The sequence below is a fragment of the Saccopteryx leptura genome, chromosome 7 (assembly GCF_036850995.1).
Source record: "Saccopteryx leptura isolate mSacLep1 chromosome 7, mSacLep1_pri_phased_curated, whole genome shotgun sequence".
NCBI lineage: Eukaryota > Metazoa > Chordata > Mammalia > Chiroptera > Emballonuridae > Saccopteryx > Saccopteryx leptura.
In genome coordinates, this window is record NC_089509.1 from 44,444,363 (window position 1) to 44,459,192 (window position 14,830).

The window sequence follows — 14,830 nt, forward strand, 5'->3', positions numbered from 1 at the left end:
TGTTTTTCAACCACTGGTCTGCAGACTGGTGCTGGTTACCAGAAATTTCGTGCTGGTCTGTGAAAGAGTTCACCACCATGATATTGATAAGAATTACAGACCCATTGATCTTCGTCAAATTAGCTTATGCTGAGGGTAATTTCTGCTTTAGCGATCCCTGAAATAATTCTCCTGTTTTCACTGGTCCCAAGTGTAAGAAGGTTGAAAACCACTGGCTATATGTTATAATCAATTAGAATAGTACATGTACATAATTTATAAATACATATATGTGGGGTGCAGTCTCAACATTCTCTAGTAGTGTGGCGTAATCAGAGCAGTAGCGCGCCACTGTGGAGCACGACAAGGCTGCAGTGGTCCCTGCTTTCGTGCCCATGGGGCTCTCGGGAGTGGTAATTGAGTTGAGATGCAACAAGGGTGCAGGGCAGAGCCCATACATAGTAAACATTATTATAATATTTATTTAGCCACTTGATGTTATTTCCAAGAGGTATTCATTTATTTATACTTGATCTCTCCCCAATGGATTTGGAATGCTATCAAATAGACATAGAGCAAAACGAGAGTTTTCTCTTTCAGTGAAGATATGAGTTGGGGGAAAGAAATGAGAGAAAAGATGAAGTTAGGAGCCGGGCTAATTAGATTTCATTCATTGTGCTTATAAGTGGAACGAATGTTTGACTCTTAAGTTTCTGAGCAGCCAATAAACAGAAACACAATCAAATACATAAGGCATGTTTGTAAGATAAAGACAAAAAATGTACCTGTTCTTAGCACTGGGCTCAGAGAGACAGCCCCTTAGGACCCACCACACCCTGGGCCCTCGGAGGGAGAGAAGCCAGGGCTTGAACCCAAACCCCTTGCGTTTTATTACCTCTCGTCTTTCCCACAGCTCAGAAAGCATTCTGCTCCATGTGGCCTACATTTGATATCAATGACCCTTATTCCTAAACAATTCTGGACCAATGGTGTAGTCAGTTGAATTTTCTTCTTGATGTTCTTTTAAACCTATAACTTGATTTATATCCCATCAAAAGTACTTACTGGGCCCTGAACTGGAACTGATTATTTTCCCACTTCTATTTTGTGTACATTCAATGTAGAAAGAACCTTCAAAAGTCAAAGAGCTGATGAAGGAAAATTTGGAAGGAGAAGAAATAGTTTTATTGCAGAGACTTATATAGCAAAACATCTGATGACCGAGTGGTTCTTTCTCTGCTTCCACCACCTCTCCATCAGTGGCTCCCTCCTGGCTGCTCTGAGCCCATGACTGGTCCCTGTCAACTAGCCCCCTGTCAGGGGCTATGGGGCTACTGTTTTTAACAAGGCAGACATGAACTGCAAAATACTATATTTCTTAGCCACAGATAACTACAGAGCCAGTTTTGCATGATGAGCACTGTGCATGGCAAAGGGAGTTTTAAAACACACTACATATGCCATCAAAAGAACTGGTATCAGACATACCATAAACCCTGTGTGTGTATGGGTGTGTTTCCATATCTGTGTGGTAGGGTCAGTGGTTCTCAGCCCACCCACTCCTTCTCATGGTTGCAGTGGTCATGTATGTGTCTAATATATTTTGAAAATTATTTGGAAATAGCATAGCCCTGTGCACTAGCATAGGAAGTCTGGTTAAATGTGCTGTTACTACAGAGAAGGCTAACACATTGTTTGTGGTTTAAAGGAACTTTCAAACTACCTGGAGGGTCCGAAGTAGCACATGTGAAGCAGTGAGCAGTACCAGACCTGAGTGAATACTACATTGTGAGCATTGCACAGCCTCGTAGCTTGGTAACCCGAGGCCTGTTAAGTCACTTATGTACAGAACCTTGCATGTTGGATGAGTGTTTGAGACCCAGTATGAATGATGATAGCATGTCTTAATTGACAAAAGCTGACATCTATACTGGCTGCAGGAATAAATTTTATTAGTTTTAGGGAATTTTAAAGATTATTCAGTCTCTAAAATATGTCAAATGGTACTTACTTTTTTAGAGCTTTTAGGAAAAAAATGATCATAGTTAAAAGTGTGTGTGTGTGTGTGTGTGTGTGTTAACTTGAAGGTGACTGGACTGACTAGTTGATTAGGAGTTTGGCTTTCTGTTAGCCGGGAAGATGTTTTTGAGTAGCCTGTCGTTTGTGGTAGGAACCAGCCGTCTCCTTATGGAGACTGTGGAGCTGCCGGCCTGGTGTGCTGCTTAGGTCACGCAGGGAACTGGACAGGCTGGGCCTTCGTCTGCCCTGCTGGACCTGCTTCAGGGCTCAGTCGTGTCTGAGCCGAGATGAAAGTACACGGCCTGGGCTTCAAGCCATGTAGGTGGATCTGGCATTGGATCCCAGGGAGGAGCACTGTGAAGTGGGGCAATCTCAGTGGAGCATCTTTGTGAGAGGCCCGTGGCTTCAGCGCCTCTGGCTGCCTGCTCTCAGGGCCTGGGCAGTGTGGACAGCAGAGTGTATCTCTTAGCTGAGCTTCGTGAGGGCAGGGGAGAGTCTTCTAGTTACCATCAACTTATAATACCCTGCTTTTAAAGTGGCAGCCCCACCTGGAACTTCCCACCTCAGCTGCTGTGTCTGCAGCTAGGGGCTTCCTCCCCACGTCCTCTCCTTCTGCTCACTGCCAGGGCCTGGGCACTGGGCCTTCAACCTGTCCCTTCAGTCCTGAGCCCTGGCCAGGGTGTCCCTACTCTCAGCAGCTTCCTGGGACCTGCGAGTCCTGCATCTGGCGCTGTCACTGGTAACAGGAAGTAGTAGGGAAGCTCCTTGCCTGTGTTCTCACTGCTTGAGGTCTGAGTCAGGACTCAGATCCTTGGGGGTTTGATTCTGAAGTGTATGACAATTAGGGGGAACAAAAGAGGAAAAACATCACTTTGACTTTGTTTTTCACCTTAAAGATACGTGTCCCTAAATAAAACAGACACCACTATAAAACCATACAAATTACCCCACCCCACCCCTGTTTATAACGGAGATAACTGGGGTAGCCTGGGAGCCCAACTAATTATCACATGTCTGTAGGAAAAGCATTCTGCATCCCAAACGCTGGACTCGTAAACGAAGGCTTGGAACATATGTACAAGTTATTAACAGGGTTGTAATTAATAATTGATTACTATTAATAAGAAATCTCATTAATAAATTAAGATATTTCTGTGAAGCATTTAGCAGTCCCTGACATCTCGTAACCTTCAGTAAACTTTAGCCGCTGCTATTGTCACCAACAGCAGCATTTTTCTGATAGAAAGTCATACTTGTTGTACTTATGCACATATGAATGGTCCATTGAACACATGTACACACATACACACACACACACACACACATACACACACACACACACACACTATGAAGGCTGTAGTGGATTCTAGATAGATGGGAAGATGAGTATTAATACTCGTGATAGAATACTTGCAGATGCTGGCAATAATGACAGATACCCAAAAGGTATGATGGGCCTGTCACAAATAAATTTATACTTTGGTTAGAGACATACCAACAATCCTGAACCAGTAACAATAAGATTAAATGCAGTGTCTCTGACCACAACTGTAATAGAAGTTCGTTCATTTGCTCATTCATTGATTTAGCAAATATTTATTGAGCAGTTAATATGTGCCGGGCACTATGCTGTTCAGAAAGGAGATCCTGGTGGCAGATACTTTAAAGAAGGAGGGTTTTTATATAGACAACAGTGGGTAAGAAGTCCAGACTGAAGCAGCAGGAGCAAAGACAGTTTTAGACTTCGGGCAAAATGCCCTGCAGTCACAGCGAAGAAATGGTTTTGTCTTTACTTCTGAGCCTTAAAGAGCATTGTAAAAACTCTGCTGGAACTAGTTTACCAGCCTGCTGATAAAAGTGTGTGTCCTCGCCCTGGCCGGTTGGCTCAGTGGTAGAGCGTTGGCCTAGCGTGCGGAGGACCCGGGTTCGATTCCCGGCCAGGGCACACAGGAGAAGCGCCCATTTGCTTCTCCACCCCTCCGCCGCACTTTCCTCTCTGTCTCTCTCTTCCCCTCCCGCAGCCAAGGCTCCATTGGAGCAAAGATGGCCCGGGCGCTGGGGATGGCTCTGTGGCCTCTGCCCCAGGCGCTAGAGTGTCTCTGGTTGCAATATGGCGACGCCCAGGATGGGCAGAGCATCGCCCCCTGGTGGGCAGAGCGTCGCCCATGGTGGGCGTGCCGGGTGGATCCCGGTCGGGCGCATGCGGGAGTCTGTCTGACTGTTTCTCCCCGTTTCCAGCTTCAGAAAAAATGAAGAAGAAAAAAAAAATTTAAAAAAAAAAAAAAAAAAGTGTGTGTCCTTGTGTTATGTCGGTGGTATGTCGATGAAATGGCTTAATCTAGGCGGCTGGGTTCTGCATGCACTCTGACCCGGTGCACTCGCATTTCAGTCTAGCACAGAAGGGCCTTGGCTGCTGGGATCCAAACAGAGGACACAGAGCGATCAGAGGACACGGCCCTTGTTCTCTAGGAAACAAGCCGGCATCCCGGGTGAACAGTGCTTGCAAGGGGATCACAAATGGTTCAGTGCCTTTAAAGTGGAAGTGACTGTTTATAGAAGCTACATAGGGTGAATACCGGCTGGGGCATAGGAAAGTTGACAGACGGTGTATGGAAAATAATACAATAACTAATAAACAATAATACAAAAATAAACTTATGTTTCACGTACTCACAGCTGCAAACCTCCTTTTGCCTAACCCTGTATTGCTGCTCTTCACCCTCCTCCTCCTCCTCCTCTACCTAGATGCTCCTCTGTGCTGATTTTCTTTCTTAGAGGTCAATTTTACTTCAGCAGTCATGCATCCCCTCCCATGCTGTGTTTCCCTTGTTCTGTTTACACAGAAGCTTTCCATTCTGAGCCACTGAAGGAATGGAGTCAAGTCAGCCTCTCTGGGTTGTCTTGAAGAGATGTTACAAAGTTTTTCTAAAGACCAAATTCTTTGCTCGACTCTATAATTGTATTTTTGTTTTTATAGATTTTTCTCCTGCATCTTTTCTACATTAACCATGTGCTTCCCTATTCCCTCCCTCCCCTACACAAATGTTGTTAATTGTGAAAATTTACTTGAATGTTCAAAGGAATTTAATGAGATATAAATTCTTTTGTGAGCAATTCATCTGTGTTAAAAAGAGAGGCAACATAATCTCCAAATTACACAGATACAGCATTAACTTGCAGATACTTTTAGACAGCTTTTTCGTTATCTTCTTAATCACAGTCTTTTTCCCTCCTCTGTCGAATAATTTAGCAGTTTATTTCCCCTGATAAGCAACATTCTTCTAATTTACCAAAATACATTGTATGAAACACTTTGATAAAATCTGTGTGGACCGGAAAACTTCTGTGGGGAGGGCAATGTGTGTGTGTTAACTCTCCACAGCCCCAGCTGTGCCTGGCCTCCTTCAAAGTTTTTTGGTCTCTCATTTCAGCCACGATTACAAGTTCATCCGAAAATGATGACCGGAGTGGCTCCAGTTTGGAATGGAATAAGGACGGAAGCCTAAGGTTAGGGGTACAGAAGGGAGTGCTTCATGATCGCAGGGCAGATAATTGCTCCCCAGTGGCGGAAGAGGAGCCCACTGGGTCAGCAGAGAGCGTGCTGCCCAAAGCTGAAGCCTCAGTTGGAGATGGTCCGGTCCCTTATTCCCAGAGCTCCAGCTCGCTAATAATGCCACGGCCCAACTCAGTTGCAGGTAAGGCCCCGCTTCTCCTTGGAAGGGTTTTCTTACTGGGTCCAAGGTGCCCCATGCTCACTCTCTTCACTTGGGAATCTAATCCAGGCACAAGCCAGCTTTGAGATCATGGGTCAGGCACTAACTTTTTCTAGAACTCATTTTACCTATGTATAAACATGATGAGGCTGCACTGTATTGTCTTTGAGTGATCCTTCTGCTCTGGAATTCTTTAAATCTAGTATTTAGTATGAGAGAAGAAAGGACCAAAACTTCTGTTCTTGTTTTTGGTATTTTAAGCCTGAGTAAATTTATGACTTTTTATTATTTCTTGGTAAACAGGAATCACTATTTAGAGTGAGTTTGTTACCATCAGCTCAAAGAATTTTAAGTCCAACTTTCAAACTTAGTTTTTATAGTTCAGGTCCATGATACGGATGGGAGGTCCAATTTCTGTATAATTCTGTTATAAGGGATCACTTAGCTTAAAACATAAGCAGCGGAAGTAAGAGCTCTCAGTCGAAATGGGAACAGGCACGAAGGGGCAGCTGGACCTGAGTGGAGGATCCGGAAGTGGTGACTGTTGCTAGATGACTGGCAGTGGGTGGTTGTCAAGCAAGAAGAGTAGTTTGGGGGGCGGGGGAAAGGCACTCTGCCTCTGAGCTGTCATGCCTGCTTTTAGGTCCCGAGTTTCTAAACTCAGTGCCCTTGGGTGGAAATCAGAAGAGGAACTTGTTTGAGTCCTTCCTTTTAGCAACACAGTACTTAAAATTTCTACTCTACTAACGCACGGATCCAGGTTCTCTCTTCCTACATCAAAGGATTTTTCTTTGATTTATACTGCTCCTTTGGGATGTGGCAGGTCACTCTGGTTGTTGTTGGGTGTTTTTTGTGGAGGTTTTTTTACAATGGAACTCTGAAGCAGCTGATAAATAAATTGCTCTAATGGAAAAGTTCTGAGACATAACTCAAATTCGCTTTCAAAGGAAATAAAATGGCCCTGTTCCAGAAGAGGGGTTTGGCGTGCCTGCTAGAGAGGACTGGAGACCTTTATGCACATTGAGTGATGGTTCTTCCAAGAGCTTCTGTGTCCTCCCACCGCCATCCCCCTACCTACAGCATAATGTGTTGCACCCAAGGCATTTTAGACCGGATTTATCTAGTATGATGAATGCTTCATTTGTATTATTCCAGAACTTAATAGCTTTATTGACTTGAGCAAAATAGCAAACTTGTATTTGATTTCATGAAGCTATTTTAAAATTAGGGAGCATGGTAATAAATTAATTCAACAGTGTTAAAAGCACCCCATCTGGGGTGATGTGTTCCACTTGCTGATCTTGTCTGCGGTCCCCTGCCATGTGAAGTGACAGTGGGTGTGAGCTGAGCTTCTTCAGGGTCTGCAGTGATTACAAAGCGGGGCTTCTGACTTCTGCTGTGTTCTGTCATTAGCTTCTGCATACGCACTTGAGCAAGACCTCCTGGGGAACTGGGAGGGCCTTACCTCTGTGTTTGATCAGCGACTGCCTGGCCTAATGGGTTTGCTCATTTCTTCTGTGTTGTACATTTTATAAACTAAAAGCATATTTTGAAAGGAAGTAGGCAAGCGGCTTACATCTGTTGACAAGCAGAAGTCTGGTAGATTTCTCATTGCTCACCCTGCTACCCCTGAAGCTGAACCGCAGTTAGGAGGGAATGGCAAGATTTCTCAAATGCCACTGAAAGGAATGAAAGATTCAGGGTGTCTTTATCACTTCATGTTCATTTTGAAATATCCCCTAATTCTACTCACAAACATTAGGGGGTATTTTATAGCTTTAGATTCATTTTGAAATATCCTCTAATATTTGTGAGCAGTATATATGCGGCCCTGTCTAGTGATTAGAAGGCAAACTTCTACAGATGAGGCAGTAGGCACTGCTCAGTGTTAGAAGGGTTACTGTAATATGTAAGGGACCGTGTGCTGCAGTGTCTCAGGAGCATCTGCATGTGAGATCCATATAAACAGAAATAAGTTTGTATTTGCTCGGAAACATCCGATGATTTGATTCGGTGTATGCTGAGTCAGGACTGGCGGTGTATGCTGAGTCAGGACTGGCGGTGAAGGAACGGTGGTGCTGAGACTGTTCCCTCTGATGTGGGCTCTCCAGGGGCCTGGTCCCTGGGGAGTGAGGGTATGGAAACAGGTTCCTCAGGTCGCCAGCTGGGACTGTCACTGAGACTGTTACAAAGAACTGTGGTTGTTTGTTTGCTGTTAGTCATCTAGTCTAGTGAAATTTTTATGTCAAAGATTATAAAAATAAGTTGGCTAGGTTTGGAGTTTGTTTCACTATACAAAGATTGTTCTTTGTCAAGGATTTGTTAGAGTGGAATTGGTTTAGAATGCTGCAGTCGTATCATTACTGTATATCCCCTCTACATGTATGGCATGGACACCTAATTCCTTTATTTAAAACAGAACAAGAAGCCTTTAAAATGCTATCTTAGATCATTTAGAAGTTGGGTAATTGGGTTCTACTATTTCTTTTTTTTTTTTTTAATACTTCTGAAGTGGATCACAGAACACTGTTTAGTTTTTAAGGAAACCAACAAATATAATTACCAGCCATTTTTATTAAAACTCCAATTGGTAATTGCCTGAACTTAATGGCCTTTCCCTTTGCTAGGTTAGTCCACGATGTTTCAACAGATGTTTCTCCTTGCTCAGCTTTGAGGAGTGTGTCTCTGCTTCTCCTTCCACTCCCCTCACCTCTTTCCTGCAGCATATTCCAAAGTACTTCTCACCCAGATGTTGGACACAGTGTGTGTGCAAAAAGTGTGTAATTAATTGAATTGTAGAGATATCAGCAGTAGGTTTACTGCAGCATGAAATTATTGCTTTACTTCTGATTTTTCTCGGCCCAGAATACTGTTTAGGCTTTTGAAAGCATTAAGTGTTGAATATTAGAAGCAAGTCCGATTCTTGTAGTGGTGGTGCCCGAGAATCTAGTGTGGGCACGTGTGAGAAGGCGGATTGGGGTCCACGTGGGCAGCCACACCCTCCTGCTGCTGCTCTCCGTCTCTCTCTCTCTCTGGCTTTGACAACACCTTAGAAAGCAGAGGTAGCCGGCAGCTGGTGGCTTGCAGTCCTGCTGAGTAATGGTCCACTTCAACACAACTTAATCATGTTTAAAATAGACTATGAGAGCTGTGGAGTTGCGGAAGCCACTTGTTGCATCCTTTGGAGTTGAAGCTGTGGTGACTAGAAATCTGAAAACAGACATTTGAAACCTCATCTCCTGCATCTGTGTCAAACAAGGGCTTTTTAATTTATATTTATTTATTCATTTTTTATGAAGTGGGAGGCAGAGAGGCAGAGAGACTCCCGCATGCGCCCTGACCGGGATCCACCTGGCAACCCCCGTCTGGGGCTGATGTTCTGCCCATCGAAGGGTCACTGCTCTGTTGCTTGGCAACTCAACTATTTTAGTGCCTGAGGCAAGGCCATGGAGCAACCTTGTACCTGGGGCCAATTTGTTCATTCGAGCCATGGCTGCAGGAAGGGGAGGAAAGGAGAAGTGGAGAAGCAGATGGTCACTTCTCCCATGTGCCCTGACCAGGAATTGAACCCAGGACTTCCACACGCTGAGCTGATGCTCTACTGCTGAGCCAACTGGCCAAGGCCAAAAAAAATTTTTTTTAATTTATTGATTTTAGAGAGAGAGAAAGGGGGAGAGAGAGATAGAATCATTGATCTGTTTCTGTATGTGCCCTGACCAGGGATTGAACCGGCAAACTTTGCCCATTGGGACGATGCTCTAACCAACCGAACTGTCCAGCCAGGGCAAACAAAGGCTTTTTTTTTTAGTCCTTTCTTTGGAATAATTTAGCCCTTTATAGTCTCATGTATTGTGACCTTTCGGTGTCACAAACTTATAAACTGAATGTCATGGCTGAAGGGGTCAGAGGAAGGAGGGAGTGGGAACCCTTTGAGGCAGCAGGCATCTTTGTGTTCTCCAGAGCTGAAGCTGCAGGGCTGACTCGTGACTGTTCACATTCATGAACTGGCTCACGGCTTACGCTGCTGGTTGTCCCTTCTGCCTCGGACACGGGGAGGTATTTTTGGTGAGGCATGCTGAGGACAGGGGCATTTGCAGAGGCCCTGGTTCCAGGCAGGAGCCTAGAAATATGTTCCAAGCTGTATTATTATAGGAAGCCGGGGTGATGAGTACAGCCCTGGAGGCCTGTAGCCTGGGCAGGAAGGATCTGGAGAGAAGCTAGAGGCTCCGTCAATTCCCATAGCTTAGGCTTGTGTGGAAGCTTTGTATAAGGATTTAGCAGAGTCTTCCTAACAGGACGGATTGCGTGAACTATTCATGAGAATGTGCACACGGTGTGTAGACAGGATGTGGGTATGCACTAGAAGGATACAGAAGTGTATGCGTCTGCTGTTGTAACGTCAAGGTATTAGGTGGTGAGGTGATTCGCCATGGCCTGGAAGGTGAGCAGGGCGCACACTGTCACAGAGCTGGGCCATGGAGCCACCCAGGTGCTTGTCACATGAAAGAGGGGGCGGTGCTAACGGGGAGGAAGGAAAGGACTGAGATTCAGGAGGGAAAATCGAAAGGGCCCAGGTCAGGCAGGTGCTGCTGGTCGGCTGCTGGAGGCTGCTTCAGAGCCGGGGGTTTTCAGCAGACAGATGGCCCAACTTGACTTCTGTCCCTTAAACTTGGTCCCACTAATGATTTCCCCAGTCCTTAGGAGCCTTCGCCCTTGGAATGGAACTCCCTCTTCCTCTCATTTGCCAGCTGACATCTGGGTTTTATTATCCTGGAAGATCATCAAATGTCTGAGAGCGATAGCACTTTATATTGGGCCACTTAACCCATAAACCAAATTAGGTTAATTTTATTTAGATTTCTCTTTTTGTGACCTAGGGTGTATATATAAGACAAAAATACACTGTATATTTGCTCCTAAGACTTGTTGAGAATTAGTAAAATTATTTTGCCTTGGTTATTTTTATAATCCAACTGAGTCTATGTACCTATGTGCTATGAATCTTACTGATTTGATCAGAGGTAAATGTGATTATTTAATTTTAGAATTTTTTTTCTTTAGGTGAGAGGAGGGGAGATAGACTCTCACATGCACCTCAACTGGGATCCACCTGGCAACTCCATGTGGGGCCGATGCTTGAGTACCGAGCTATTTCTAGTGCCTGAGACTGATGCACTTTAACTGAGCTATCCTCAGTGCCTGGGGCCACGCTTGAACCAATTAAGCCACTGGCTGTGGGAGGAGAAGAGGAAGAGAGAGGGGGTGGGGAGGGAAAAACGAGATAGTTGCTCCTCCTGTGTGCTCTGACCAGGAATCCAACCTGGGATGTCCATATGCTAGGCCAGTGCTCTATCCACTGAGCCACCAACCAGGGCTATTTTTAGGATTTTTAAAAGTACGTACATATGAAATATTACATAATACATTATAGATATAAATCAATAAATTTGAAGCTTAAGAATATGTTTATTTTTAATAAAGTCCACATGGCTTCTTTAGCTGCCAAGGGCTGATTTTTAGCATGTGAGCACTATGAAATTGTATGTGCAGGATCTGCTTGCTTAATTAACAAGGCTGGCATTCTAGCAGCAGTGGAAGGTTCTCTGGGCTGCAGAGAAGACTCAAGCACCATGCTGCATGTTTGCAGTAAGTATAGGAGCTTTACGGAGTGACAGCTGATTGCCAAACTTCTTCGTAAAAATTTATGGTGAAGTTTGTCTCTTTCCAGGAATCTTGGGGACTTTCAGCAACAATATCAACACGATTATCATTTAAGAATGAGGAACACTTGGTTTTCTTACCACTTTTTGGTTAATAGCATTACTGGAAAAATAAACCTGGGTGGCCAAACAAAACCAAAGTCATCTTGAAGTAAATTCTGTTGAATGCATGGATGCTTAGTAATTTGTAATTATAGTATTTTGGGTATGATGTTGAACTCCACTTTGAAGAGACTAAACTTGAGTTTCATATTACAGCGACGAGCTCAACCAAATTGGAAGATCTGAGTTATTTAGATGGGCAGAGAAATGCTCCTCTTCGCACGTCAATTAGATTACCATGGCACAGTACGGCTGGAGGTAGGGCACAGGAAGTGAAAGGTATTTATCCTTGCATCTGCTGTCATGGTGGAGATGGGAGCTTGCTCAATAGACATTGAAAGTCTGTGATAACCAGCATTTAAACCAACTGTGTTTTTGTTTGTGTGTTTGTTTTTGTGAGAGAAACAGAGACAGAGGGACAGACAGGGACAGACAGGCAGAGAGATGAGAAGCATCAACTGGTAGTTGCAGCACCTCGGTTGTTCATTGATTGCTTTCTCATATGCGCCTCGATGGGGCGAAAGGGGGGTTCCAGCTGAACCAATGACCCACTTGTTCAAGCCAGCGACCTTGTTCTCTCCCACACTCAAGCCGAATGAGCCCGTGCTTAAGCAGTGATCTTGGTAAACCAGATGTTTTAAAAATGTGATGTGAAGGGTGTGTGTGTGTGTGTGTGTGTGTGTGTGTTAAAAGTTTATCTGGAAAGTGTGCTAGGGGACCATCCTTAACAATTTTGAAATTCTCAAAATATGTGAGTAACTTCCTTCTGGAGTTAAAAATAATTTAACATGTTATTTTGAAGTGAGGAGTAGTTTAATAGTTCCTTAATATATTTCTGTCATCAACCAAGAATCAGCTCTGTTTTACTTCCTCGGGCTCTGTTAGCCACCTCCCGCATCCACCCGTAATGCATAGTCATGTGGTCAACAGTGTCAGCATAGTGGGCAAAGTGCCATGACACCCAGGTGAGAGCTGGGGCCCTCTCTGCAGGGAAAGTGCGTCGTGTGGTAGTGCGAATTGTGTCTTAAATACTGTTTGAGATAAACCGGTGAGATATGATTTGGCCCTTGCAGTCACTTTCTCTAATTCTCTGTGTCTGCCTTGAGTCATGAGAATAAGTTAGAGGCATAAAAGGGCTAGAAAGTCATTTTAACAGGATATTTTTAGTACCAATAGTGTATGATAAATGAGGTAGTACAGAGTATGAATAGGATCAGATTGAAATACAGATCTCTTTTGGGTTAAAACTATGCTAAGTGTAACATACATGCAATGATAAATTGAGTTTTTCTAGGTATATAAAATGACGGCATTCTTCCAAAAGAATGAACTTTTCTTTTTCTTTTCCTAAGCACGATTCGCTCCCTACAAGCCACAAGACATTTTGTTGAAGCCCCTGTTGTTTGAAGTACCGAGCATAACAACAGACTCTGTGTTCGTGGGAAGGGACTGGCTATTTCACTGGATAGAAGAGAACCTGAGGAACACAGAGCTAACAGAAAACAGAGGCGCCGTGGTGGTGGGGAACGTGGGCTTTGGGAAGACGGCGATCATTTCTAAGTTGGTAGCACTGAGCTGCCACGGAAGCCGCATGAGGCAGATTGCTTCCAACAGCCCCGGCTCATCACCAAAAAGTATGTCCGTGTTTAACTGCATGTCCAGCTTCTTATATTAACATAGATAGATGGAGGAAATTGCTGTTTGGATAGATGTAAATTCCCAGTTTCCCTCAGACTGTTCCAGCTGCTGGGTCAGATTTGTGATCATATGTTGGAGACCCGTTTGGGTTCCCTGTCACAGGGCCCGTGTAGCTGTGACCGGAGGCGAGGCCAGCCTTCCCCGGTGTCCTCCCCGCGGTACAGCCTTTCTTCCTCTCTATGTGAGCAGGGCTGTGGCCGTGAGGCCTGACCAGGTGCCCTGGGGAAGTGTTGGTCCTAAACCGGAGGCGGGCTGGGCTCCTGCACAGAAGGAGTCAGCGCAGAATTCTTTTGTACCCTGTGCTCTGCAGCCTTGTCTTCTATATCGGATTTACCAAAAATATAAAAACTAACTTAGAAATGGGCTGGAGTAGCCAACTTTGACTACTTACTTTGACACAATAATAGCTTATATTATTGTGCAATAAACACATTAAAAGAAAGTGTCTCTAACATAACAAACCAGGAACAAGTGAGCCATGGAAGATTTAAAAAAATAAAAACACCAAAACCCACAAAATAATTTACTAAAGGAAATGAGAAACAGCAGTTCTCCAGGGAGGACCACTGGGTGGGTAGGTGGGGAGACGGGGCACCTTTGCATTTGGTGCTGTGTTTGCTTTGTTACCAGTTAAAGTGCTCTCTGTCTCTGGTGAAGAACTGTACTCACTGCTCCACCATCCACACCCCTGTTCTGATGTTGTAAACAATGGGCTTGGTCTCTTTTTCTTGCAGCGTCAGACTCCTCCCCGGATCTTGCATTCACTCCGTTGCTCTCTCCGAGTACTTCTACCAGTGGTACCAACACGGCCAGAATGCCTGCTGTGTCGGGCTCGGACACTCCTGAAAACCAGCGACCCAGGGAGGATGCAGTGAAATACCTCGCTTCCAAGGTAACGGGCTCCTGGTCTGTGAGGACCTCCAGAGAGAGAGAGAGAGTTGGGCTTCTGAAAAATGAATTCTACAAGGAATCTTAAGACAGAGACAGCAATTGTATCTTTTAATAAAATTGTGGTAGGGTACAGAGAATCCTTTTGTCACATTTGGCAAATGAAAGGTATTACTGCACGTGAATACCTTAGGACACTGGCAGTGGGCTCGGTTAACGGATTGAAAGTCCCTCGGTCAGCAGGAGGTGTCATTGCACTTGCCACCCTCCCGCCCTTCCAGTTGGCTCGAGAGCGGAAGATTGGGGAGCATTTGCTGGGACCCCAGCCACCTCTGCCTGTGTTCTGTTGCCTGGGGTCCTTGGCTGCCTGTGCTTTCTGTCGGAGATTCCTTGTAATGTTGTAAGAGAGACTTGGCTGACTTTCCCTTTCTAAATGCGTGGTTGTCAAGATCCTTCTGAAATTTTCCATCTGCTCCACTTCTATCACAGGTTCATAAGCCACCTTCTTGCATTAAATCTGTTACATCTCGCTTCTGGAGCCGCTCGGGTCTCCCAGCAGCTGTGGTGTGAGGTGGTGGAGCTGCAGCAGGGGTGGGCAGTGATGAGGGAAACCCCAGGGTGGGAGGAAGGTCCGGGGGACTGAATGAATGCCCTGTGCGCAGATCTCCATTTCTCATTCCCACCTCCCTGGCACGGGCGGCGCCAACGCCC

The 14,830-nt window shown here is 44.9% G+C and overlaps 1 protein-coding gene across 5 annotated transcripts in view; it reads left to right on the top strand.

Moving 5' to 3' along the window:
- TANC1 (tetratricopeptide repeat, ankyrin repeat and coiled-coil containing 1) overlaps positions 1 to 14,830 on the top strand; it is a 261,224-nt gene that overhangs the window by 187,174 nt on the left and 59,220 nt on the right. For 4 of the 5 annotated variants that reach the window (XM_066346733.1, XM_066346734.1, XM_066346735.1 and 1 more), the window contains 4 exons: positions 5,430 to 5,693; positions 11,690 to 11,812; positions 12,886 to 13,167; positions 13,966 to 14,123. In XM_066346733.1, the coding sequence (XP_066202830.1) occupies positions 5,430 to 5,693; positions 11,690 to 11,812; positions 12,886 to 13,167; positions 13,966 to 14,123 (827 nt within the window). The remainder of the gene's footprint in view (positions 1 to 5,429; positions 5,694 to 11,689; positions 11,813 to 12,885; positions 13,168 to 13,965; positions 14,124 to 14,830) is intronic. The other variant, XM_066346736.1, reaches the window with a different exon arrangement.